Here is a 26,680-nt window from a genome sequence, read left to right as displayed (position 1 = left end):
TGACAGTTGCAGAGTGGGTTATCTGATTAACTTTAGATATCAACATCTGTCCGTCAAAATGAGCTTTATGTATCCAGCTGAAGGAAATCAATTTAAGCCTGTGCTTAGAGGACAGGACTTTCTCAGCAAGGTGATGCAGCCTGCAGCTCGGTGCCTTATGGCGGCAAGGGCTGCTGTCTATGCTTCACAAAGCAGAGCTCTGCATTGAGGGGAAATGTTGTCTTGAAGACAGTAGTGGCTTAGAGGCCATCTTAGCTTGTGGAGCTGAGAGGATTGAAGTGCACATCTAAATTCTTTTAAGTCTCTACCTTTCAGATTCTCTTTAAAAAATAATTTAATGTAGTAGCATTCTGTCTTCTGGAGAGTTGATATCATTTGATTTTATGTGATCCATCTTTAAATGTCAGGGATTTTGCAATTTGCCAGGGAGTTGCCATATGCTATTGTAAAGCTGGGCTCCGAGATCTCAAATTTTGATTCTTTCTCTTTAGCCTAAGTGGAATAGGGCAGTGTAGTATGCGACAAACCAACAAATCTAAGTGGCTCCGAGTAGTTTTTAGGGAAAGGGAGGGTCTCCATTTGAGAATGATCACCAAGTCTGTTGAGGTATTGGTTCAGGCCCATGCTCATTTGATCCAAGAGACAATGCTGCTGGTGGGAAACCAAATCCTCCAGTTCATGTGCATTCAGCTACCTGTCAATAATGTCTTTGCCTTGATGTCATATTGCTCATAGATTTCATTTGTCTTTAGTAGCTGCAATACCTACTGTTTCTTTCAGAGAAATGTGTCTGAGCCAAAGGTGTTAACAGGCCCTGGCTTCTTGAGAGAGGCTGCCTTAAATACTGGGCTCACACTTTCAGAAGTAGATTTTTGACAGGCCAGTACTTTTCCTTTGGTAGCTCTGAGTGCTCAGGAAGGATCACGTACAGATAGCCTTTTATTCCAGAAACAGCAGAATAGGACAAACACATAAGTAGCAACGGGTGTTTGTTGGTCTCTGACACAGCCCATGGTCCAGGGAGACATGTTCCTATCAGGCACCCAGTTTACAGAAACTGTGTCAGTAAGCAGCTCTTTTGTTGCAAAGCAGCCTATTTATTGTTTTCCCTCTGCAGCTTAGGGAATTAACTGGGGAAAAAAAAAAGTTCTGGGGTTTTGGATGCAAGACTCATACCAGAGTCTCTCTGGCTGTTTCCAAAAGTGAATATCTTCATAGCATTACCTTAATACCTTTTTCTAGTACAACGTTGGTAGTCAGTAGGTTGAGCGAAACATATTTCAAATTGAATGGATCTTGGGTACCTTTCATGCAGATCCCAAGGTATGTTGCATTGAATTGAATAACTATCAGTAGTACATAGATTCAGCTAACAAAAAGGCACCTAGCGCTGTAGCTGACATTGTGGTGCAATGCGATGTTCTTGTGGTACCCAGATGTGCGAGATACTGCGTATGTAGTAACTGCCAGTAATTCCACACCATTTGGATATGGAGAACTGAGTGGCATTATATCACTGGGTAGTTAGTGGCTGCCTACCGGTGCAACAGAAAAAGCTTTTGCTTTTCCTGCAGCTGCTGCTAGGACAGATGAGGTGAGACTGCTTCAGTGATGGAATCCACTCCTGCCATTTCCAAGCAGAATATTGGCCCACAAGGCTGGGTTGCGCAGTGTGTGAAATGCAGTGCGAGCCCCCAAGTCCTGCTGAGTATCAGGTCAGGTTCCTCAGTGCTCTGCTGTTTCTGCAGGGCCGTGGTGTGATGTGGGAGGCTGACTCCTTTTCAGAAGATCTTGGCTGTTCAGGCAGTCCCATATTAATGAGCGACTTTTGGAAGTATTGGCATGTAGCAGGAGATGCCTTGTAGGATTCATTTTCTACACGGACTTTTTTTTGTTGTTGTTCTTCTGAGGTAATGCTATACTGTAAGGATAGGCTGAAAGTATGAGGTTGATGAGATTAAGTAAGTATCTCTCTTTCTAAAGCTGGAGCAGAGGAGCAGAAATGGCTTTTACAGCTGTGGCTAGGTTAACTTTGTGATGTAGATGTGGCCATGATGTGCTCCTGCTGCTCTGAGGGGGAGGGAGAGCGACAGCTTCTAAAACTTCTCACTTTCCTGCACCCCTTGCCAGTCTCTGTGCCTGGGGAGCTCCAGCTGCCCAGTTTAATTCACTCATTGAGAGTGGGCAGGGTGGGACAGCTGGAATGGAGAGCTCTCTTGTTTGAGAAATGGTACTGGGAAATAAAATCCTAACTGATGCCAAGCCCTCCAAAGATGGAGAAACCCTCTCTTCGTAGCTTTGTCTAAAATAACTACTAGAGGTCTTGAGACCCAAAGCAGTAACATCTACAACAGAGTTTGAAGATGCTACTATAAGAGACGTCTAGTAACATGAGCACCCTGGTGGAGTACAGCCTGCTACGGGGCCTAATTATGGTCTTATTAATGCTTTCTTTCATCACTGCCTTCCAGCCTTCAGATGGTGATTAGACCTATTTATAGGGGCAGAGTTCCTTAATATTCAGCACAGTGTACCTCTTGCCAATCAAATCAGTACCATCTGCATCTTTGATTGCTGCTTAATAACACTGTAGAACATGGTTAATTAAAAAATATAAATAGACTTTTCATCCTCTTAACTTATCAAAGTGCTTCTCCCTCCCACCCTTTCTGTCCTTTCTCCCCCCCCCCCCCCCCCAAAAAAAAAAGGTAAAGTTGGCTTAGCACAGGGACTGTGGTGAACCTCTCATCTCACTGCTGGAAATACATCTTGCTGTCCTACCCAGGATAGTTACCTATTGTGTGCTCTGCTGGAAGACTAAATTTCAATGAAATTGCACAATGAAATAGGACTTACATCTAGGCTCTTGTGCTGCATTTACCACCAGAGTGTAAGCAACTTCCAGCTTTCATTTCAGTTGCGTGTCTACATCTGTGTGAGTGCATGTGCACACACTGCCGTATCCTGTCCCTTAACAGGAGAAGCATATGCAATGACATCTTTTTGCTTTTCTAGCATTTTAAGTCTCTTTTTTAAATACAGTTCCCTGGCTTTGCAGCTGGTAAACTCACAGGAGTGTGCTTTATCTGTGGAGGGCAAGGTGATAAAGTTGTCTTTTTTTTTCTTTTTTTTTTTTCCCCTTGGAGGAGTTCATTCTGGTATTTTGTTGGAATGGCCTCTAGGCAAGCTTCTAGTACAACCGAGGTATGACTTGAATATGCCAGCAGATTTGATCATGATTTGAAATTCTGTGGGAAGCCTGTGCGGAAAGTAGAGAATGAGGATGATGTAGTAGTATATTAAGTACAGTACTAGGGAGTACCGTAGTTAAGTGTACAGTAGAAGTTTGTCATGAGACACACAACTGACATTGTAGCAGCTGGGAACTTCGTGAGCTCTAAAAGCCGCATTTAGGTATTGCGAGCAATGTGCTGATGTGGTACACTAGATTGGAGCAGAGGAAAGTGAGAATAACAGAGGTCTGTTACTGTCAGCCAGGATGGGACAACATTTGTCCAGGTAAACATGGTAGAAAGTATTATGTGTGAGAAATTACTGTCAGTGAGGAATTTGGGATGACTTCTCACTGTGAACCAAGTTATGCATGTGACTTTGCTCTATCAGAGGAGGCAGCACCTTGTGATAAGCTATGCCCAAAGCCTGTCTCTACTCCATCTTTGGAGTGTGTTTAATCTTAATCTGTAGTTCCTTTGTGACTTGGTCTGTTCCCACTGTGGAACCATCCTGGTGGTAGTGGTGTAGTGGTATGTGGTGCGGGATATGCAGACTTGTGTTTTATTGCATATTGCTGGTCTCTGCATCCTTGCAGGTGGCTACAAGGCATTGATCTTTTATTAGGGTCCTACAAAGGAGAGACAGAGGGCTAGAGATAGCCTGTCCCTTCTTGGAGATGTTACTGCATGTGGGAATTAAAGGCCTTTAGTTCATGCTGCCTTTCCAGTGCAGTGACAGAAGCAGTAGCACAGTAATTGCTGAAGCAGCCCTTGTATCTTTGAAGAATACACACTGATTTTTTTTCAAAGTATTTAAGCCCTCTTCTCCCCTGGACCCCCTTTTTTTTAATCCCTTGAAGCATGTTAAGGAAGCAAGTATTGTTGGTGGCTTGCTTTATTCTCCCTTTATTTTCATGGCAAAGCATGCATCTGGTGAGTGCTTGTGTATAGCTTTACAGTCTCTGCCTGTGTTGAGGGCAGCCAAATTATTTTCTTAATATTGCCTTTGTTGACATTCCCTTGAAAAATTAAGATATTTTAAGTTTGTGGGGTTTTTTTGTTTGTAGATAATCATCTCTGCGATCGGTCCTCCATAGAGCAATATTTTCTAAAGAACTTAGAGGAGTGTTGCTTCTTTTACAGACTCTGTTTGCTCTGTAACAAGTTCTCTTGGACTTAGCCTTGACATAGGAGTTTTATTCTTGGGTCCAGGGGAAAGTAACCCAAAAGGTGAGCAAAGTAGGTGGAGTGTTTCTCTACCTATCCAGAGCAGTGAATTGTATACTTCCTTCTCTGGGTTCGGAGCTGCAAATCTCTACGTAGCCATCAGAGTATTAGACTTGCCTGTGATGATTGAACAGTTGCTGGCTCCAGATACCTGAAAATCCGGGAGTGCTCAGCCTGTATCTGTCCTGGTGTAAGTCTTTTGGAAAGGTGGGACAGTCTGGTGGAGGCTGATGTTGCATTTCCCACTGCTGTTGTTTCACTCAGCTTTTGCTAGTATGAATGTTGAAACTGAGAGGGAGAGCGCAGTTTTGGGTGCAGAGGGATAGCCACCAGCCCTGAAGAGCTTTGTACCAGCTTGCTTGAGGTTAAAGGTATAGACAGCTTAAGGCAAAAGTGCAAATCTGAGCAGTTGCTAGCTCTAGTCAGAACTTCCAAATCGGGATATAGCACTCGTAAGCAGGTGGTGCAGTGAGAAAACAACCTTTTTCTCTTTGTTTGCCATTTAATAAGGCAAGTGAGGTTATTATATAACACCAGAGCACATTTGTCATGATCATGAAAGTTGACATAGAAAAAAAAAATTTAATAAAGAGTGGCTGGAGCCCCTAGATGCTGCAACTCTTTTCCAGAGCCTCTGATCACAAAAAAAGAGCCATGTTGCTGTTTCTTCTGCCTTGTGTGACCCACAGGTGGTCACACCACTAATGATTAAATCTCTTGGGTGATCGGACATCTGCTTTTCTGAATCATACTTGCTTTGGGTTTTATATGCCTATTTCTCACTGTAGCGTCTGAGTATTTCATGTCGGCCATCATAATTCCAGGATGCTGTGCTTTCTACTGAAACACGCCAGCTCCCTCTTTAAGATTCTGGAGTGATACTGGAACCAGTTTGTTGCTTTGTGGAAGTCACTTCCTTGTGTAAGCTATGAACAGTTTATTTGCACCTTTGGCGTGTATGTTACGTGAAGGCTTGGCATCCATTGGGCAGGGTGGGAGAGCTGAGATATTTCTAATCTGCAGCATTTTGTTTTTATGTAATGCCTAATTCTGATAATGGAGCATTGCAAGGAAATGTGCTGCTTCCTTCTGAGTGCACTGGAGGCTGAGATAAAGGGAGAATCAGTCTTGCTGAGTGACATTCAGTCTTTGCTTTCCTTCCTGACTTTTGTTGGGAATATTTTGAATTTTCCCAATTAAAATCTTCCTTGTTCCTGCAGTCCCTGTCTGTTATGGGAAACAATTCTGCTTTTATTCTAAGCATATGGTCAGACCTTTACTCAAAGTGTTTGTAAAACTGGCTTGTTTCTCCAGTTAGTTTGGTCACAAGAGGTAATAAATAACAGCTGTAGCATGGGATTTTGCCCGAGTCTAGTCATTCAGAAGGCTGTTGCTGTTTTTCCTCTTTCTTGCTATAAATCTCTAATTTGTTACCTTGCACAGAAAGAATTGTCTCTTGTATCTGTCTCCAATAGCAGTTCCTACAGAGTCTACCACATTTCTCTAATGTGTTTTTTTAGGAAAGGTGAGAATCTGGAGCCCGTGTGAGAGGCTGCGTTGAGAACCTGTGCAACTGAAGTTTACTGACAGCCGAACTGTGACAGTGTGAGCAGGAGCGCCCAGGGCTTTTCCTGCTTTGCCCCACTACTGTGTGCTCCTCTCTTTGCAAGGGAGCAGTGGGTCCTGAAGAACAGTCTGCAGCTTCGGAGTGCGAGGAAAGAAACGGTTTGGTAGTAGCTGGGGGAGTGCTGCTTCTGAGTGTGAGCATCTGTCAGTCAGCAGCTGAACTGAGCTTGGCTTTAGAAAGGTCACTAAGAGAATTAGGATTGGTGAGAGTCTGGGAAATCATACTGGGGCTGTATAATCTCATCTGGCCTCAAGAGGCGAAAAGCTTGGCCTTCTCATCCTGCAGGGCAGGATTACCATTACACGGTAATGGTTTTGATAGTGAAGCAAGTTTAAGAAGTCCCCTTCTTGCCCCTGCAAACTCTGTTTCATGACTGGGCAGTTACAGCTGTTTATCTGGCTGCGGTAAATTGGGTCACTGAACTGATCTGAGTTAAAAATAGGCATGCCAAACATCAGCAGCATTGATGCAACAGAAGAGTTGAGACCAGTGGCAGGGAGGATCGTAAACTTGTTTTGCTGCCGGAGCCATAGTATCTCATAACTGCGCACTCGCTGTGTTGTCTGGTCGCTTTGTTCCGTGTTGTCAGTCAAATAGTAGATTTGAAAGCAAAAGGGTTCATGGTTGGCTGTGGTCAGCAGATCAAAAAATGCCATTTCAAAATTAGCTGTATTCCTCTCAGATTAACTTGTATGCTTTACAGCTCTAAATAATAATTTCCTGCCTGCTGAATAGGCCCAGTCAAGAAGACTAATCAGTGTGCAAACATTGCTGCTAAAGAGTGTGGATACGGAGTCTGGCTGCCAGTGATGCATGAAGTGAAACAGAATAGGTCTAGGCTTCCTGCAGCAGAGCCAAGTCCTCTGATGGCTGGGCTTCATTTTGCAAATTTATCTGCGGAAAGGCTCCTAGGTTTCCTCCTTATAGAATCACAGACTCATAGAATCATTAAGGTTGGAAAAGACCTCTAAGATCATTGAGTCCAACCATCGACCCAACACCACCATGCCCACTAAACCATGTCCCTAAGTGCCGCATCTACACGTCTTTTGAATACTTCCAGGGATGGGGACTCCACCACTTCCCTGGGCAGCCTGTTCCAATGTTTAACCACTCTTTCAGTAAAGACATTTTTCCTCATGTCCAATCTAAACCTCCCCTGGCGCAACTTGAGGCCATTTCCTCTCGTCCTATCACTTGCTACTTGGGAGAAGAGACTGACACCCACCTCGCTACAACCTCCTTTCAGGTAGTTGTAGAGAGCGATGAGGTCTCCCCTGAGCCTCCTTTTCTCCAGGCTAAACAACCCCAGTTCCCTCAGCCGCTCCTCATAAGACTTGTTCTCCAGACCCTTCACCAGCCTCGTTGCCCTTCTCTGGACACGCTCCAGTACCTCAACGTCCTTCTTGTAGTGAGGGGCCCAAAACTGAACACAGTATTCGAGGTGCAGCCTCACCAGTGCCGAGTACAGGGGCACCATCACTTCCCTACTCCTGCTGGCCACACTATTTCTGATACAGGCCAGGATGCCATTGGCCTTCTTGGCCGCCTGGGCACACTGCCGGCTCATATTCAGCTGGCTGTCGACCAACACCCCCAGGTCCTTTTCCGCCAGGCAGCTTTCCAGCCACTCTTCCCCAAGCCTGTAGCGCTGCATGGGGTTGTTGTGGCCGAAGTGCAGGACCCAGCACTTGGCCTTGTTGAACCTCATACAGTTGGCCTCAGCCCATCGATCCAGCCTGTCCAGGTCCCTCTGCAGAGCCTTCCTACCCTCGAGCAGATCAACACTCCCACCCAACTTGGTGTCGTCTGCAAACTTACTGAGGGTGCACTCAATCCCCTCATCCAGATCATCGATAAAGATATTGAACAAGACCGGCCCCAAAACTGAGCCCTGGGGAACACCGCTCGTGACCGACCGCCAACTGGATTTAACTCCATTCACCACAAATCTCTGGGCCCGGCCATCCAGCCAGTTTTTTACCCAGCGCAGAGTACACCTGTCTAAGCCGTGAGCTGCCAGCTTCTCTAGGAGAATGCTGTGGGAGACGGTGTCAAAGGCCTTACTGAAGTCCAGGTAGACCACATCCACAGCCTTTCCCTCATCCACTAGGCGGGTCACCTGGTCATAGAAGGAGATCAGGTTGGTCAAGCAGGACCTGCCTCTCATGAACCCGTGCTGGCTGGGACTGATCCTCTGTTGTCCCGCTCATGCCTTGTGATTGCGTTCTAGCTGGGCTTTTGCCTTTCTCATTTCCTCTCTGCACGACCTAACGAGATCCCTGTACTCTTCTTGACTCGCCTGCCCCTTCTTCCACAAGCGGTAAACTCTCCTTTTTTTCTGAGTCCCAGCAAGAGCTCCCCGTTCAGCCAGGCCGGTCGTCTTCCCCGCCCATTCTTCTTACGGTGTACAGGGACAGCCTGCTCCTGTGCCTTTAAGACTTCCTTCTTGAAGAACGTCCAGCCTTCCTGGACCCCTTTGCCCTTCAGGACCGTCTCCCAAGGGACTCTCTCAACCAGCGTCCTGAACAGGCCAAAGTCCGCCCTCCGGAAGTCCATGGTTGTGGTTTTGCTGCCCCCCCTCCTTACTTCACTGAGAATCTAGAATTCTATCATTTCATGGTCGCTAAGCCCAAGACGGCCTCCGACCACCACATCTCCCACCAGTCCTTCTCTGTTTGTAAGCAGCAGGTCGAGCGAGGCACCTCCCCTGGTAGGCTCACTTACCAGCTGTGTCAGGATGTTGTCTTCCAATTGTCTTCCTTCTCTTACCTCTCATATGATTCATTATTAAACACCCTCCCCCCCAAAAAAAACCCCAACCCCAACCAACCCTCCCCCCCCCCCCCAAAAAAAAAAAACCAAACCCAAAACACCAGCCACATCACACTTACAGAAAGTCTTTCCTAACCTGCTGTGGTAGGATCAGAAAGGACAAATTCGAAGAGGATGGATGGTGTTTCTTAAATGTACAGGAATGGCTGCAGGCAAGTCTAATCTGATATCTTTTCATTTTGTGAAGCAAGATAGGGAATTTAAAGAATGTTTGAAGACCCCTCTAATTTTCACCTATTAAACAGTCATTTTATGCTGTAACTATCTCTTCAGGCTCTTGTTTTGTGAATTTCTCCAGTATAGGCTCTGTTTCTATGTTATTCTCTGCCTGCTCTGCTGTACAGGCTGGAATACCGTTTGCAGAAGCAACGAGCAGCTCCTGGGAGTCTCAGAATGGAAGAACTCTCATTAACTTACTTGGAGCAAGGGCGTGTGTGCACATGCATACCCTGTAATTTCATAGCTGCTGTTCTTGGAAGGGTAGCGGTGGTTGTGTTTCTTGGAGCAGAAATGTAAGATGAAATACTGCATTTTTCTAATAGTGTTGAATTACCTGAAATATATCCATCTGGGATATGACGATGGGAGGAGAGGACAGGGTGATTTCTGACGAGTTGTATCACCACCCTGAACTGACTTTGCTCCAAAGTGTGGTCTTTGTTTTGAGCACAGTACTGAGCGGAGATTTGTTAAGTATCATGCTAAAAATAAAATCATGGTTCCCAAGAGCACCCAGATAAGCAAGAGACTCCCACTTCACTGTAGCTGCCTTGGATTTATTAAAAATCCAGTATGTCAACCTTACTACTTGTGCCTTTCTCCTCAGCTCACCGATTCTGTTGCAAACGCTTTCCTAAAATAATTAGGGAAGCAGAGAGTGGAAGTCCCTGAATAAAAGCTGTGGTAAAATGGAAGTGTGTTTATTGTAATGACCTATTTGCTCTTTCCTTTAGGCACAATGGCTACAGTAGCCCAGAAGCACTTTTTGGAAGGGCAGACGTACTCAGTCCCCCTGATCCAACCAGACTTACGCAGGGAGGAGGCTGTTCAGCAGGTGGCAGATGCACTTCAGTATCTGCAAAAGGTGTCGGGCGATATCTTCAACAGGTACGGTGCTATCACATGGGGGTTGGGGGCTTAGCATTCAGCAATAGGAAACAGTGCTGTGATAAGGTTGCAGCAGTGAAAGGGCATTGCATTGGCAAGCAATGGAAGTTCAGTAAAGGGATAAAGAAGGACCACATGCACTTCAGTAGAAGTTTATTGGATTTCGGTCTGTCAAAGTTAAGCATAATGAAATGGCTGCAGTCAGCCAGAGGTTGGTTGTTATTAATTTTTTATTCAGTGGCAGACTCCTACAAATTGCATTACTGCTTCTGCTGCAGTTATCCTTTATTCCTTCTTGCTTATGTTTTAAATGGGAAACTTTCTTATTTAGAGTATCTCGAAGATACGTCTTTTTGAGCCATTGTACTTGGAGCAGTGGAGTAGAAAATGTCTCTTTGTTCTGATCTCTGGGACTTACAAACTGTTCTCTTTGAGATTCTGGTGTTTTGCACTGCTCTTTTTGTATGTTGGGAGGGCTGAGCACATGGGAGTGTCTGTTCTTCTCGCCACAGTCTCATAATCCATCTAAACTGATCTCTTCAGGGATCCGGCCCAGACGTGCCACCTCTTGCATATGGTCATCTTTAGGATTGGATCTAAAAGGCTACCTATATAGCAGATCAGAGAGATTCTTGTGTTTGCCCACAAATGATGGTAGATAGCGTGGTGCCTTCTTTCATCCGATGCCATCTTTGATATCTCAGCGCCCTGAGATGGCCTATCATATCATTGATATAGAAACAGATAAGCATTTATCTTCTAATAGCCTGATTAGCAAAAGCACTTGCTTTGCTTTCAGTGGGGATCATGACTACATAGTTTGATTTATTATGGTGTGAGCAGGATCGTGGCATTCTTTCTTCTTTTGAGTTTTTTGGGTTTTTTAAGGGCAGATTGAAGTTCTTCGATTTTTGATAGCGATACTTTGAAGGGCAGCCTCTGGGGAAAGGGTAGTCACTAAGGCTGAGCTCAGGTCATTGAGGCAAATAAAGGCTTTTCATTGGAATAGTCTTTGTTTGGGCGAGGGCCAGGAGTGTGTGTAGGCTGGATTATGTTGAACACAAGGTCTCATTCTTTTGTGCACTTCTCAGTATGGGAACCCTTCATGATTGTCCTGGTTTCGGCAGGGATAGAGTTAATTTTCTTCTTAGTAGCTGGTACAGTGCTGTGTTCTGGATTTAGGGTGAGAACAATGTTGATAACACACCGATGTTTTAGTTGTTGCTACGTAGTGCTTACACTAGTCAAGGACTTTTCAGCTCCCCATGCTCTACCAACTGAGAAGGCTGGAGGTGCACAAGAAGCTGGGAGGGGGCACAGCCAGGACAGCTGACCCAAACTGGCCCAAGGGACATTCCATACCATGTGATGTCATGCTCAGTACATAAACTGGGGAAAAGCTGGCCGGGGGGGGCCGCTGCTCGGGGACTGGCTGGGCATCTGTTGGCAGGTGGTGAGCAATTGCATTGTGCATCACTTGCTTTGTATATTATTATTATTATTATTATTATTATTATTATTATTATTATTTTATTTTATTTCAATTATTAAACTGTTTTTATCTCAACCCACGAGTTTTCTCTACTTTTACTCTTCTGATTCTCTCCTCCATCCCACCGGGGCGGGGGAGTGAGCGAGCGGTGGTGTGGTGCTCAGTTGCCGACTGAGGTTAAACCATGACAATGATATAAGGCTGGGAGAAGGCTTTCTAGAGCTGCCAGAAACATGTGGAAGGCACCTCTCAAACTTGGGACTGGTTGGTAGTGCTGTCCCTATCTGTGGGGCAAATAAAGCTATTGATAAAACAGGAGTGGTTCTTTCTCTGTCTTTTTTTTTTCTTTTCATCGTACTCACTGCTTTGTAATGCAGTACCCTGTAATTTCCCCAGGGAGACAAGCTTGCTGTTTTGTATGCAAGTCACTCCTGAGTCCTGAACAGTGACTGTGATGCTGTTCCCTCGCTCTTTGGTGCACTCATGACTTTTAATTACCAATTTTTTCCAACAACAGAGGAGGCTTCATTGGGCTCTTTGTTTGCTTTGCCTTTCCTCTGAGGTCTCGGCTCTCTGATATAATTAATAATGATTTAGTAATTATGCAGGCGTCTGATTAAAAGTTCCATGACCTTGGTTGTTCCATGCCAATCAAGGGGCAAAGCTTTCAAGGTGAGAACTTTGCCACTTAGTGAAGAGTGACCTTTTATCTTCCCTTTCCTGAGATAAGGCAGCTCTATCTTCCATTTCCAGGAAGGAGCTGCCTTATCTGGGGAAGCTGACTGTTCTGATCTGCAAAACAGCAGCTTGCAATGTTGCTGGAGAGGAAACTTGTTCAGTATGGCAGACTCAGCTGAGTGTGTCAAACTCATTACTTCAGTACTACAAAGATGCAGATGTTCTGGGGTTGTTTTGTGGGAGCACTTGGATTGGTACAGCGCTTTCGAGAGCGGCAAGCCGATTTGTAATTTGTTGAAGGTGGAATGAAAGAGTCTCTCTTACTCTCTATGGAAAGAGGAATCTTTCCACAACCAAATCTTTTTTCCATGTTAGCTGGTCAAAGCTTCTGCTTTGAGTTGTTGCTTACATGACAATTGAGTATGAATTCTTAAAATGAACATGTCCATCCATTGTGCAAGGAAGGTGAGCTTTTTCTCTCTTTATTTGGAAACTGGCTGAAGGCAGCTGTGGTACTGTTGTGGTTGTAGAAGAAATATTCCCTGGGCCAGTTAGTGGCTGTGCAGAACCAGCAGTGTGGATTCAGTCTTCTCAAGGGGACACAAGAAAAGACACCTTTGCATTTGGAGAATTGGGAGAAAGAAGATAAGCAGCTTTCCTCCCCTTCCCCCTGGTTTGGGGAATCTGGGAAATAACCCATGATAGAAGTCTCTGCCAAGCTGTCTTCCTTCCAAATGCTCTCAAACAAGCTGACTTGTTATTAAGTTTAACTGTGGCAAGGTACACGGTGAATGAGGCACTTTGCAGAGTTCATTAGTTTGTAGAGAATCAAGGGATGTGCAGGTGTGAAATAACAGGTAAACTATGGGTGAGATCCAGAGCAGACCCACTGGGAACAGCCTTGGAGAGTAGGTCTAGCAGCCCATAGCAGCTAAACTTCCTCTGTACCTTGCTGACAGTGCACCTGGACTGTGGTCTGGAATCACTAGGAAAGAGCAGGGAGTAGCTCAGCATCCCTCTCTTGTCATATTCCTAACCCTTGGGAGCAGGGACCCATCCGGCCTCTTCCACACAGAGAACAGCAAAGTACCACATCCTGCAGAGGGAGAGCGAGAGCACTGACCTAGGCAGGCTTTTGGCTGCTGGGCGGTACAGGTTGATGTCTTAGGTCAGTGCCGTCAACAGTCCCATCCTCTTAAGAAGTTCTGTCCTCTTGGTGCTGATACCAGTACTGTGAGGAGATCAAGAGGCTGCACGTACTTTCCAGGGTTGTGTTTTGGAGTAATGGAAGTTTTAACCTTGTGTATGTTAACTGAATTCACGTAATTAATCTGCTGTGGAAGCTGCAGTAAAGATCAGATTCATTGCCTGTAGCTACTGAGATTTTAATACATATCATTACTGCTTAAAACATAAATATTCTAACATAGCCAATCTGACATAATATCTATATGAGTTTAACTCCTGGACTTTTAAGAAGGGCTTTTGATACAGGTCACAGGAGGCAGAATGACCAATTTAAACACTCAATTAACCAGTAGTCTTTCATCTATTTGTTTCATCATTACCAGCATTTTCTGGGTGACAGCTTGTGTTGGAATCATGTGCTGTGGAATTTTTTACAGGAATGTTGTTGTGATAAGTACTTCAGATAGGTGGTGGGTTTAGCTTTCCCGAGATGCCCCCCTGGTTAGCTAGGCTTGCCCTTTGGAATTTCTCAATTTCTGAGGAGAGTTTTTTTTGCCAGGAGATGTTAATAACCTCTAATATGTCAGTTCATTATTCAGAGCGTACATTTTTGTATAACAGATTTGTGGAAAATTGCCTATGAAGTTATGTCATGGAGTGTTACAGCAGTAGAAAGAAAACAAATACTTGGGGTTGGAATGTTGTTATCAAGGTCCTGGTCTCCTTTGCCTGTGATCCAACCACAAGTTGGATCACAAATTTCTCATCCTTGTGTTTCTTTCAGTTTAAGGAAGAATTTCTGGGTTGATCTTTTTAAAGATTTATTCAGTATCTTTTGCTTGTCTGGAATAGTATTTTCCTAAACAGGCATATCCTCCTTGTTCCTCCCCAATTGGATTCAAATTAATTTCATATTAAATATTTGAAAAGGGCTTTAATATTAAACAAAGGTTTCACTGAGAGCCACACTTCTGAAAGCAGTAGCTGGAAAACAGAAGCACTGTGGACACGCTGTTAAGCGTGGGGAGGAAGTCTGGTAAGTGTGTGATTAAGGAAGGTAAGGAGTGGCTGTCTGGGCAGCAGAGCCTTAAGGGATGTTTGGGACAGGAGCAGGGCTGAGATGCAAGTAGTCCTGAAATTGAAAATGCAGACAAAACCTTAATCATGAGGTGCATTTGGCTGTTCCCCCCTCCTTGTTTTAAAGCTATTACTGTGATTAGTCATGATGATCAGTAATGGAAATGGGTGACTGAATTTCTCCATAAGAATGTACTTGATTTAGGAGGTCTGTGGAATGTATTATTAAATGCTCATGGAAACTTGCAAAGAAGGGTCTTGCTGCAAACTGTACTGTGTTGTTTGTTGTGCATTGTGGCTCTGGGATGCAGCTTGGAGCTTGAACACTGCATTGTAGTTGTTCCTCTGCTGGCTGTAAGGGTTTGATCTTACTAGGAGGAGAGCTGTCAAGAGGGCTCCATCGTGATGGGTCACCATTCAGGTGAGTTTACACGAGGAGGCTGGCTGTAGCACAGGGCATCAATTTTTCTCCAGTTAATCTGAGTGATATGGCTCTTGTTAAGCAACAAATCACCTTGTGGTACTTTGAAGTTGTCCCAGAGGCCATCTGAGAGAGGATGCTAGGTCTAGTTTCATTTCAGAGACCCTTCTCTTGTGGGGCTGTAGGAGCAGTCATTCGCTGCCAGGAAGATTAAGCAGAAACAGTGAGGTAAAGGAGTGAGTGGATGGTCCTGCAGACATGAGGACATAGAGCATGGGGAAGACAGAGGGAGGAATTTTGCCTGCAGGTATTGGTAATTCTTGTAGAGGCATGTCCAAGTAATGTGGATTTTTTTTTTTTTTTTTTTTTAAGTGTAGCACACACTTTCTAAGAAACCACTCATTTGTTTTAGCTCTCATGGTCCTCTGGAAGCTAATTTGAAAGCTTGTAAAGATGTAGCTTGAGAGAGGTTCCCAAACTATTGAGAAGACTTTAGGAGGCGACATATGGGGGTCAGATCAGCATGCCTGAAAGGTTGGTGGCAACTGGCAGTAGCAAGCATCCTGTGCCCTCAAAAAGAGGCAGAGGGATAGTGACTGTTCTGCAGGAGTCCAGATTACAGCTCTTTCTGGATGCTGCTAAAATCCCTAAGCTTAAAATCTTGCAGGATCTGAGGCCCAGGCTCAATTCAGATGCCTTGACAGCCTGTGGAGCAGGGCAGCAGGTGGGAAGGGGCACAGCTAGAGCTATCATAGCTTGAAATGAAATGGGAATAGTAGGAAAGAGGAGACTGAATGGTATTAAGTCATTAAAAGATTATTCCTTCAAAATGAAACAAACATAGTGGAGAATTAGCAAGACAGGATTCTTGTTCATCTCAAAGTGCTGAAAGTCTGTGTCTTTCGGACTTCCAGAGATTGAATGTGTCTTTTGAAGGAGAGGAGCAGAATGCTAAATTTGATTCTGCAAGCAAGATGCTTTTTGTGTCATTGTCATTGAAATGTAGTGATGGTTACTTAAGCCCTTGCTCTAAGTCTACTAGCAGCTCTTCCACATCAGTTTCTTTCACTAGTGGTCTGTTTATCTTTGAATCCCATTCCCCCAAAAGGAGGGTGATCAATCTGTTCTGCCTTAAGTGATTGAAAGGCAGTCTTGAACTTGATAAGAGAACTGTAGCCTTCTGTACACTAACAAGGCCTTTGGCATAGTTTAAAATGAGAAATTTAAAGAAATTATTGAAGTGCTTCACCTTCGATATCCTCCTCCAAGCAGACTTAAACTTTTCACACCTAATAGCAGGTCTGCAAAGTGGTACATTTTAATGAATAACTAAAAGACTCAATGCCGGCATTAATGCAAAATGTTTCTCAAAGCATGAGATGAGTTTGCTGTAGCTACAGAAAACGTTCTGTGGGGAGGAAGGGCTCTTAGTGCTTGATTCTACGTCTGAAAAGAAAATGATGGAATATTGTGTCCAGGATGCTGAAATGGCCATCCAGGAGCACAAAGGAAATATAAGCCTTACCCACATCCTCAGTCACTAAAAATAAAATGAGTGTTTTAGGTGCAATCATGCTAAACTGCTGATATATCAATTTGCTGTAAGTAGTAAAAAAGTGAAGGAAAATGCAAAAGTTGCAGGAGAGGTGTTTTCCCACTTCTGGAATTGGTCTCAAAGCTGCTTAGCAAAAGGAGGCAGGCAACAATTTCAGACTTAATGGAACTCTTGAGAGGATTCTCTCTACTCTTACAGGGCCTTTCATGGTAGTGGAATATCTAGTGGAAATGTGAGACAGTTTGATCAAAACAGATGGCATGTGCAATAGGAAAGGCAAACAGTAGGGAGAAACTTAGGTAACTTTGGTACATGTGGTTTGTTGTTTTATTTTAGTCTGTGGTTTTTTTAACCCTAACAGGTTAGTCTCTTGTTTGTACTGTGTTCCTCGTTGGAGAAAACTCAATATTGAGTGGCAGCTTTCAAGTTCTGGTGAGCTAATTCTCTCCCTGGTCCTTAAAGACAGGACAAGACAGACTCCCTGAGAAAGCTAAGAGATTTGAAAGTAGGAAGAAGTGTAGGATGCACCTACCTATGTAAGTGCAACTCAGTAGCTGGTAAAATACCCAGTAGAATATGCATTGTGGCTTGACCATCCTGAGGCCTGAATCTGTTCCTTCCTCTCTGGACAACTTTCATTCTGGTTTTGCAACTCTGGGGAGATCAGATCCATTCTCCGAAGGAGGATTTGTTACTCCTCAAAGGGTGGAGGAGTGATACCGAAAGAGAGCAGAGGGAGGCAAGGTTGCTGTTTCAAGGAGGGCTTTGCTTTGAAGGTATTTGGTTTATTTTCTTTGTTTGGTCATGAGCAAGGGGAAATCCCACCTTAGCTTCTAGAGGATTGATTATGGCAATGCCGATATTTGTAACAGGGATGTTGCTGTCTACAACTGTATGAGTTGGATTTCTTGAAAAGAGGTGTCCCAGAAGAGTCTGTGATAAATCTTAACATGCTTAATAAAAATAATTTCTTGATAGCATAGGAACTTCTTGCTGTGCAGACTCTGTTCATGCAGCAGAACTTTGCATCTTGAAGAAAATCATTAATCAAAAAAACATTTGGTCCAATCACATGCAGTTCATAGTGGCTTTCTGACTTAATTTTCTTTGCTTTTTGTTCATATTTTTATGTGTCTGTAGGCTAAAATAAATTTACTGCCATCTATAGACTCCCTATGGCTCAGCAAAACTTTTCTAAAATGTTTAAAGAGCTATGATTTTAACATGAGAGATGCCACATGTAGTAGCTACCATTGTTTATTATTCAAAGGCCATGTTCCAAAACAGATAAAGCCAGTTTCAAAACCATCTATGGAAATAGCCTGTAGCAGGAAGAGGCAAAAGAAACAAATGTTAGGCCCCTTTGTGGAGGTGAGAAGTAATTATCTTGATAAATAGTGCCTTCTTTTACCAACGATTATTTTAAAGCACAGTCAATTTGAGGACAGAGCTGTGACTAAGTTGAAGAATGGATCACTTTGTATACCCCCAACTGCTATAAATTGGTTTAAACTTTTATGAGCTATCTTGCAACAAAAAGTACAGAGGTGTAATTACCCTGCTTTTACTGCTTTAAGAGGTGGAAGCCCAAGAGGACCTCTCTGCTATTAACAAGATGTAACTTTTTGCTTACTGAACTGTTTCTGGATTGAAAAGGTAGTGTGTGAACAGACTGGAGCCCAAGCACTATGCAATTGCAGTGAAATAACCTTCTTTGAAGCCGAGTGCAGCAGGGTCTGAACCAGCTGATGCTTGTGGAGGCTTATGGACTTCAGAAATACTGTCTGATGCATTAATGCAGTGAGGTTTTATATGGCTGAAAGTTGTAATATCCTAGAGCACGAGAGTAACATATCCAGAAATAATAATGATGATGTTGTATCCATAATGGTCTAAAGGTATGTGAGAAGAGAATTCCACACTGAACCCTAAAGCAGGCCTTTCTGCATAGCAAGACCATTGAGAGCCCTTTGAGGAAGAAGTCAAAAAATTTGGCAGGGGATGGAAGTGGTGGTGATCTGTCCTCCTTACCACGTGCCAAAAAGACTTGTTCCAGTGAGCAATGCAAGTCTTTACAATTGGACCAAGCGTCCACCTTTGCATGTTTATTTTCAGTTAATTCTGAAGCCAGAGCTGCATGGGCATGTTGACACCTTTTCTAGGCTCATCTCTTGAATGTTGTTTCAGGGTTTCTACCCGATTCAGACGGATGCTAACATGTGAATCACCTGTACGTGGTATTCATAAATGTTTGGGGGTGCCTTAAAGGTAGCGTTGGGTTGGAGGAAGACAGCAGTTCAGCATGAGCGTGGTGGGAAGGTGTGGTAGGGAAACGAGTTTTAGAGGGTAGAGGGTGGACGAGTTGGGCTACTGTGTGTCTCTGGCTGTGTTTTGCTAACAGCTGTGGTGCCAGTCCCTCAGTAGGTTAATGGGATGTCAGTGTCAATTCAGGGTCCAGGCAGTGACCTGGGCCTTGAGGGCCGCCCGGAGAGCAGAGGTGGGTCTGACCTCCCGGCCACAGCTGTGAGTGACTAATGCAAAGAGGTCTCATGGCTGCAGTGCTTTAGCATAGAAGTGTTAAGTGTACTTCCCTAAAGTCTTCCCGCAGTTGTGGTGCCCTAAGAAAGTTCTCCAGGAGAACTCAGAAACTCTGCTTGTTGCGCAGCTGAGTAAACTTCCTTTCCTTGAAGTACTCGGGATGGCTGTGGGTTGGAAGGATCCAGATCCACTTGATGGGAGATGCAGTGGCTGAGGTTTTTGTCCAGCAATGTCATGTCTATAAGCCACTAGGGCAGGAGGTGGCTGTTAATTAACAGATTTGGAAAAGATCTTGTGAACTACCCCATCCAGAGACATTCCCTTCCAACCAGCCAAGTGGCTGTAGCTATTAGTCTCTGGAAATATCCAAGGAGAAGCAGATCATAACAAGTCAGTGTGTGCCTCACAGCAAAAGAAATGTTCCCTTTTTTTCTGCTTTCTTAGCCTGTAGGTTTAGCAATATTGTCAGATTCTCCCACTCCCACTCTTCTTGACACAATTGCCATGTCATTCTTTTCTTACACAAAGTGATAGCTCTACCTTCTCAACCAGCTTCAGACGCTGGACTCTCACACATGTGTTGGAGTCATTTTCTGTTCCTATGGATGAGTTTTATCTACTCAGTCAGCCCTGGAGGAAGAGATGCAAATAAGTCACTTTGTTTTACAGGCATGACTTCCATCAGGGATCTAGTGTGGAGAAAAATGTCTGGAAAATAACACTGAGTGGCTTGAAATGTGTATTACAGGCTCCCCCCTATATAAGTGGGAGTGTGTACGCTGCAGGGAGAGATGTGGGAGGAAACACCAGTGCCAAAGGTCTGTTCTTCACACTTGACTGGTGGATTAAATTCTCTTTCCATGGTCCTTCTTTCTGACTAGCCATGGTGCTGTCACCGGGCTTTTCCAAATGGGGTAGATTAGAGTTTGGGTGTAAATGCAACTGACAGTTAAGACAAAGCAGGGCTTTTGGAGACAGCAGATCCATTTGCAGATGCTAATGAAGGAGTTCTTGTTTTTCTTCCATCTAAATCCTCCAGACAATCATTTTATTGAAGGAATCCACCATGCTGTGCCATTAGGGGAGAGGAGGTGATAAAAATTATTTTTGGAGCCAGGGATGAAGGATTTGGATGGTAAAGTGTGTTAAAGAGAAAACCCAGGTGAGTAATTTAGTATCTTCTGAGTTGGATTCCATTCTTAATTTATCCAAGAATATGATCCTTATTCTGGATTAATACACATTTTAAAATGCAAATACCTGGTTTTATTTTACTTTTAGGACTTTCATTTTAGATCTACCATCAAAACTGAATAAGAAGACATGCTTGATGGGCTTAAGAGGCATAACAGGACATTCCTTTTAGAGGAGAAGGTAAAGCTGTTACACCTCTGCTCTGTGGTAGTGCAGCAGGAATACCCTTTCTGATTATCTATGAAATATATATAACACGGCGGTCATTCCAGTAGCTCAGCACCAAGAAACTAGAAAGTTCATGGTCTCCACAGTTCAGTTCTCTCTGTCACTTTGGCCCAATGACTGGGTTTCTTTGGTTTTGCTTCAACAACAATACTTTTGACAGTGGCATCCTGGATTTTGTTGATTCCAGAACAAATTCAGACTTTGTGTGACTTTTTTGAGGGAGGGAGGGTGAGAAGCTCCCAACTCCTGTTGGGTTACTGAGCACCAGGCAGGGTTTTCTTTGTTCTTTCTAGCGCGTGGGCGATTTAGGGGGCGAAAAAACCCCAAACAACCCCACAGCCAAAATCATGCCCTTCATTATGCTTCATGCTTACTTTTAGCCGGGACGAGGGGATTAGCTGCTGCTAAAGGCATTGGTCCGTGAGAACATTTATTGTGTGAGTATGTCACAGGGTGAGTGGTTAGGCTATTAAAATTTATGAATTTACGGTCCTGGCAGTTTTGGGCTGGGGAAGGAGGTTTGAAAAGTATACTGTACAAATTTGTACTGGTATTATTGTGAAGCTAGTATTTCCATTAATGACTATTTGTGAGTCACTACGTGGGGAAGATGAGTTTTAAAAGGACAGTGAGGAAAATGAAATCATATGTCTAGAACTGGTCTAAAGGTGATGTCTGATCACTGATGTGCCACAGACTGTTTCATTGAAATGACAGAGCAGCTGTCAGTCCAAGCCGAGAGGCATCTGCTCTTTCATGTTGTTAGAAAAATCTCTGCCTGGGCCCCAAAGTTTTTTGGGGAAAAGTAACTAGAAATCCCTCAGGAAAGTAAGAAGTGCTGTAATCACTCAGAAAAGGTGTTAGATGGATAACGTGTCATAAAGAGTTACTCTCATTTGTTAAAGAAGCACTTATGCTCAAATTAGCTTGTTGATGGGCATATCATAGAAGGTGCCTTTTGAGATTTGAGTGTGACTGCAATTGATTGTAGGAAAATGAAGAAGTAACACTAAACAACCTCTGTTTCTGAAGAGCAAATATTTTGAAATAAAAAGCTCCATTTGCAAAAAATACAGAAAGAAATCTTTCCTTTAAGAGAAGGAGACCTGTTTTGAAAGAGAAGGATCTGTTATGAGAAGAAGTTCAAATTGGAAGCATGGGTGAGAAAGGGAAAAGATGTAGTTAGCAATGAGGTTTCATAACTAGCAAAGGACTGATACACTTTCTCAGAAACAGTTATCTTATGTGGTTGGGCTTGTTTTCATTGTAGCAAAATTTTGTGGGAATCTTGGGAATCAGCACTGATCCTCACAAGATGCTGAGGAGGATCATTGCTGAACAGAAGCAGCAAGTGGCAGTGCTTGCATGGGCAGAAGTATCTAATTGAAAGAGGAGTGGAAGGGAATAGAAGAAATTTGATTGAGTTGTAAGCTGTTGAAAGTACAGTGATCGCTGCAGCAAATATGATGAACGGAAACACAGTACTGAGAGCAAAACAAAATGACCTGGATATTCCAAGTCATCCTTCAAAAGCTAGTTAGGTCATTTACCAAGTATCTGATGACAACCTCAGTAGGTCAGGACAAAGTCAGGAAAGACCACAGAGGCAGACCCTTATTACGTGGTGGAAGTCAGAAAGGAACTGAGAGTTACAAGAAGAAGAGATGAAGTGCAGTTGTCTTTGAGGGTTTCACAGTTGATGAAACAGACTGCTTTATGGTAGCAAGTCCTTTTTCTTGGTTAGGCTTTCCTTCTCCTGAATATGCAACTCCAGTTCTGCAGTACAGTGGTTTTTATAGAGACTGATTTCAGTTGGTGACTGTTGTGTAATTACTAGCTTGTAAATGATAGCTCTTAAGTATCTGTTACTGAAAAGGGGACTGGAGGGTTCAACTTGTGGCGTGCAAGTAAAATTCTGTGTGATTTGCCATCACCTACTGGGAAGTGGGGAAAATTTAGAGCCAATGCAAAAACCTTTACCTTCAAACTTGTGTCTTAAATGTGGGGAGAGGGTATATTTTGGATCCAGAGAAAGAAGTGGTGATGGAGAGAATGGTCAGCGTTTTGCATCAGTGCTTGCTGGCTGTAGTTTATTCTAGAGAGCAGCAGTGGGACAGATTTGGCAATGGGGAGGCACTGAAGAGTGTAGAAGTACTTGCACAGGTGGTCTTAAACTCAGTAAAACTGAAAATAAAACAACTACTGAAATGTATGTGTTAACTCCTGTGAATTAAAGCAAAAATTGTTCAAATTAGTGAATGACGGACTGAAAAATCTGGTCTGCTGGGACTGTACTGTGGATTTCCCCAGATTTCCTTTGTCATGGGGGACAAACAATTCCACTCTTGGTGTCACAAGCAACTGAGACTTAATTAACGCTTGGAAATTGCTTTGAGATCTTTGCGTGAAAAGCTATGAAGTTCTAATGATATTTGATTAAATGCAAAGAAAAGCAATGCTTTTCTCGGAGAATGATTAGAGTTTGAACTTCTATCACAAGGAATCATTTTCCGCGCTGGAGGCAGGCGTGTTTTGATCAGCTTTCTTATTCTTGGTGACAATGACTGTTTTGGCAGCGGAGATAAACAGACTAGGAGCAGTATTTGTGCTACGTGCCGTGTTGGTATAAAAAGCCTCCATCCCAACGAATGAGCGAGACCTCAGCTTAGCTGGTACATTCAGCCTTACATTAGGGCAAGCCCTGTAGTAGAATCTTTAGGGATGTTCACTAAATCAGTTTTTATCACACGTGTGCAACTGGGTGCTACTTACCTTGGTCAAGAAAACTGATTTAAAACCACTTGGAAGGTATGGGGGAAAGCTAGGAATAAAGAGGAACTTCCTGATCTTCTGCTCTAAACCAGGCTTTCCTCTTGTTCTGCAGTGTTGAGTCAGTGTGGACTGCCTTGCCAGTGGGGAGGAAGGCTCTGCAAATGTCACTCTTCCTTCCCACGTTATGGTGATGTAGTGAGGCATCTTTGGCTCAAGTGAGGCACAGGCTAAACGGGCTGGGGAGGCTGCTGTGGAAGGTAGCCACAGCAGGGAGTGCTAGTCCCTGCTGTTGCTACCTTCAGGAGAAGCTCTGAAGAAACATCAGTTTTGGCTGGTGGCTCATGCATTTCTTTTGCAACCCCACCTGGGAGAAGGCACAGATCAGACATTTAAATCCAGGCTGATCTGTCTCCTGTGACTACTGCCGATAGGAAATGTAGAGCGTAATGTTGATTAAGAGTGACGTGTTCAACAGAAGCGTTGTTTGTGTAGAATCAGACATTGTGCCCAAATGAAGGCTGGGAAGGAGTTTCTTCTACACTCAGGGATCCAGAGGAACCTGAGACCTTTTTAAAGGTGTTAGCTCTCCCTACCCCAGATACTCTTCACCACAGGGTCACCTGGGCATTTCTCCACTGCTTACATTTCCTGTGACTCTGTGTGGTGATAGACATTATCTGTTCTGTGGGGACAGTGAGGAAGATCTTTGGCTATTCTAAGAAAGGAGCTTTGGTGGGAGAAAAAGAAACCTAATGTTTGTGTACACAGTTGATTAATTTGTTACAAGGTGCCAAAACACCTTCTCAAGCTATCTGCCAAATATGATCTATAACTTCAAGCAACATGGAAATAAAATTTACTTCTGATAGTCTCATAAAATTCTGTCCAAACAGAATTAGCCTTCCTTTCAATAGTGATATTAAAAAAAAAGAAAAGGAAAAAAAAAAATGCTTAAGGCTATTACTACAAAAGATCGAGCTTCAGTGAGTAAATACTTGTGAGAATTTTGCAAGGATGAGTGAAGACTATATAGATAATATACTTACAGCATCTGCTGCCTAATATCTCAAGACTCTTTCTGTGGCTGCTGCTCTGGGAAGCAGCTCCACGGTGTTGTTCAGTATCTGCCCCCACATTGCCAGTGGAGGAACTCAAAAGGTCACCTATGAAACTCCAGCAATACTGGTAGAAGAACCAGTTTTTTCCCATTACTTCTTTTAGAGCATCCTTCCCAAAAGTTGTCACCATGATGGTAGAACCTGTTGTGTTTATATATCTTAACACTATTAATGGAGAAGTAGTTTGATCAAAAGTAGCCTGTGTAGTTTAAATAGAAGATCTAATTGTGGAATTTATTTGCAAACACAGACTTTCTACTTAGTATACACAGACTTTCTACTTAGTATATATTTCTTCTAAAAAAAAGGAAAGCCTGTCCGCTTTCAGATCAGTCAGTGGTGGAAGGCAAGTAAAAGGTTGGGAGGTTAAAGAAGAACTTGTTTGTGACTTTTTTTTTTTTTAAAAGGCAAAGAAAAAAAGAAAAGCTGCTTTTTGGGGGAGGAGAACAAGCTGCAGGGGAAGAGGGAGAAGGGTGCTGTGATGATAGGTCAAAATTCTAAGTTTACAGTTTTACATAAACATAATTCACAGTAGTGTGGGTACCTTGTGAAACGAGAGATTAAAAATCAAAATGAAATTATTTTTGTGTGAGACCATGACCTGTGAAGAGTGATGTATGCCAGATCCTGCTGAGGATAACCTGGCAACCTTGATCACTCTCCAATCTGAAAAGCCGTTTGGCATCACAGGAGCGGGGCAATATGTGAATGCTGAAACACCTGCAAATCAGGCTCAAGGAGCAATCAAAGTGCGATAAACATTAATTAGTATAATACTCAAACCCTTAATGGAGGAAGAAACGTTGATTACACTATCACACTTGGGATTTCTTTCTGTCAGAGATGGTGTATGATGACAGTTTCTGATTACACTTACTCAGACACGAAGTAAGACTTTAAAAACCGCTTAAATATGGAGGAGAGAGAAGAGCAGAAAGCAAACAAGTTGATCTTTCTTTGAGGGGTTGAACGTATTTGGCTTTTTATAAAAGCATGCATTTTTGCTTTTTGCCTTTCAAACTTTTGAGGCGAATTGGCTTTGTGAACTGGCTTTGAACACTTCCCTGGATCACTGTGAACGGTAAATGTCTTAGCAGCCTTTCCTTTGCTCTCTCCATCTCGATCCTGCGATGTTGCCAGCTGCTGGGGCAGAGGCGCTGCCTGGGGGCGGGGAGAGTGGGGCTCGGGCTTCTCACAGTCCGTTTCTGACTGTGCCGGCCATTGCTGCATGAACTCTGAGCTGGCCCACCGCAGTGTGTAGCAACATCCATATGCGGTAAGGCTGTTTGTAAAGCACACTCTAGTGCCTCATAAAACATTATCCTTTGTTAGCCAGCCAGAACACACTTAGATATTCTAGCCTAGCTCTCTAGACCTGCTTCAGTCTAGTGGATTGTGCATCAAAGCCCTGAGTTATGGGTACCGGGGGCGATGCATTGATGTTTCCCCGTCACTTCATCAGCCTGAGGAGCCATAAAAGCCCATGGCCTTTTTTCAAGAAGATTGTTAGACAAATTAAAACTTGAGAAAGTTTGAGATTTTCTTCTTCTCCTTAGCATACGAGTAGAAGAGAGCAGTGACGTGCCTCTGGGTCCCAGGAAAGAAGCGGGTGAGGAAGGGGCTCGGTAGCCTGAGAAGAAAAGATGGACACTTAGCTCCCTCAGCACCACCCTCTGCTGCTGCTTTCATCATGGGATGATGTCCCCCCTCCCCCGGGAGGTAGTCTCTCCTTAACTCGCCAGTGGTTCTCTCACTTCTGATAACCCACTGAACCTCGTCCTAGAGGTTTAATGGTATCTCATTCATCAGTAATGGTATCATGCTGGTTTTGGCACCAGTGCTGTGGAAGGATGAATGGCAGCCAGCACTGTTATCTTCCCTTGTTACCCTGCTCCAGCACCAGCCACTTGGAGAGTCTGGGGATGTAATAAAATACAAGAACCATAAACTCCGTCCCTTCTAATTCACACCTCCTGCAGTAAGGGAGGAATTTAATAAAAGCACGCTTTGTTGAAAAAAAAAGCAGCTTGACTTTTAGGCAAAAAGCCAAGGGTTTAAGAACAAATTTACTGTATGTACCCTGAAGTTTAGAACAGCAATGCTGAGCATCCCCCTGCTATCTCTCGGGGCTGGAGCCTGGGCTGGGAGGAGACCAGAAGCCTGACTTGCTGTGATGTGTACAGTCCTCCTTTAAGGAAAAAGTCATTTAATACTTCGGCTGCCTTATCCTCCTGTGCAACTTCATTTCTTATTCTGCTCTGTAATGTTCTTTCTCCTTGGTTGATCGCTTACTTTTGTACTTCAGACATGAAATTGAAGTTCTTTGGTATTCTAGAAAGGTTTGCTCCCAGCCTCTGCTGCCTCGCCTTTCTCATTCACCTTGGTGTGGA

At 43.7% G+C, this 26,680-nt stretch overlaps 1 protein-coding gene across 6 annotated transcripts in view; it reads left to right on the top strand.

Moving 5' to 3' along the window:
* Positions 1-26,680, top strand: part of WASHC1 (WASH complex subunit 1) — a 47,296-nt gene that overhangs the window by 3,608 nt on the left and 17,008 nt on the right. For 5 of the 6 annotated variants that reach the window (XM_076340815.1, XM_076340803.1, XM_076340789.1 and 2 more), the window contains one exon: positions 9,876-10,029. In XM_076340815.1, the coding sequence (XP_076196930.1) occupies positions 9,881-10,029 (149 nt within the window). In that variant the 5' untranslated portion in view covers positions 9,876-9,880. Of the gene's footprint in view, positions 1-9,850; positions 10,030-26,680 lie in introns of those variants that run through there. The other variant, XM_076340781.1, reaches the window with a different exon arrangement.

The sequence above is a fragment of the Aptenodytes patagonicus genome, chromosome 1 (assembly GCF_965638725.1).
Source record: "Aptenodytes patagonicus chromosome 1, bAptPat1.pri.cur, whole genome shotgun sequence".
In the NCBI taxonomy this organism is placed as follows: Eukaryota; Metazoa; Chordata; class Aves; order Sphenisciformes; family Spheniscidae; genus Aptenodytes; species Aptenodytes patagonicus.
Note: the sequence above shows the minus strand (reverse complement) of the source record. Positions and strands in the feature narration are given on the sequence as shown.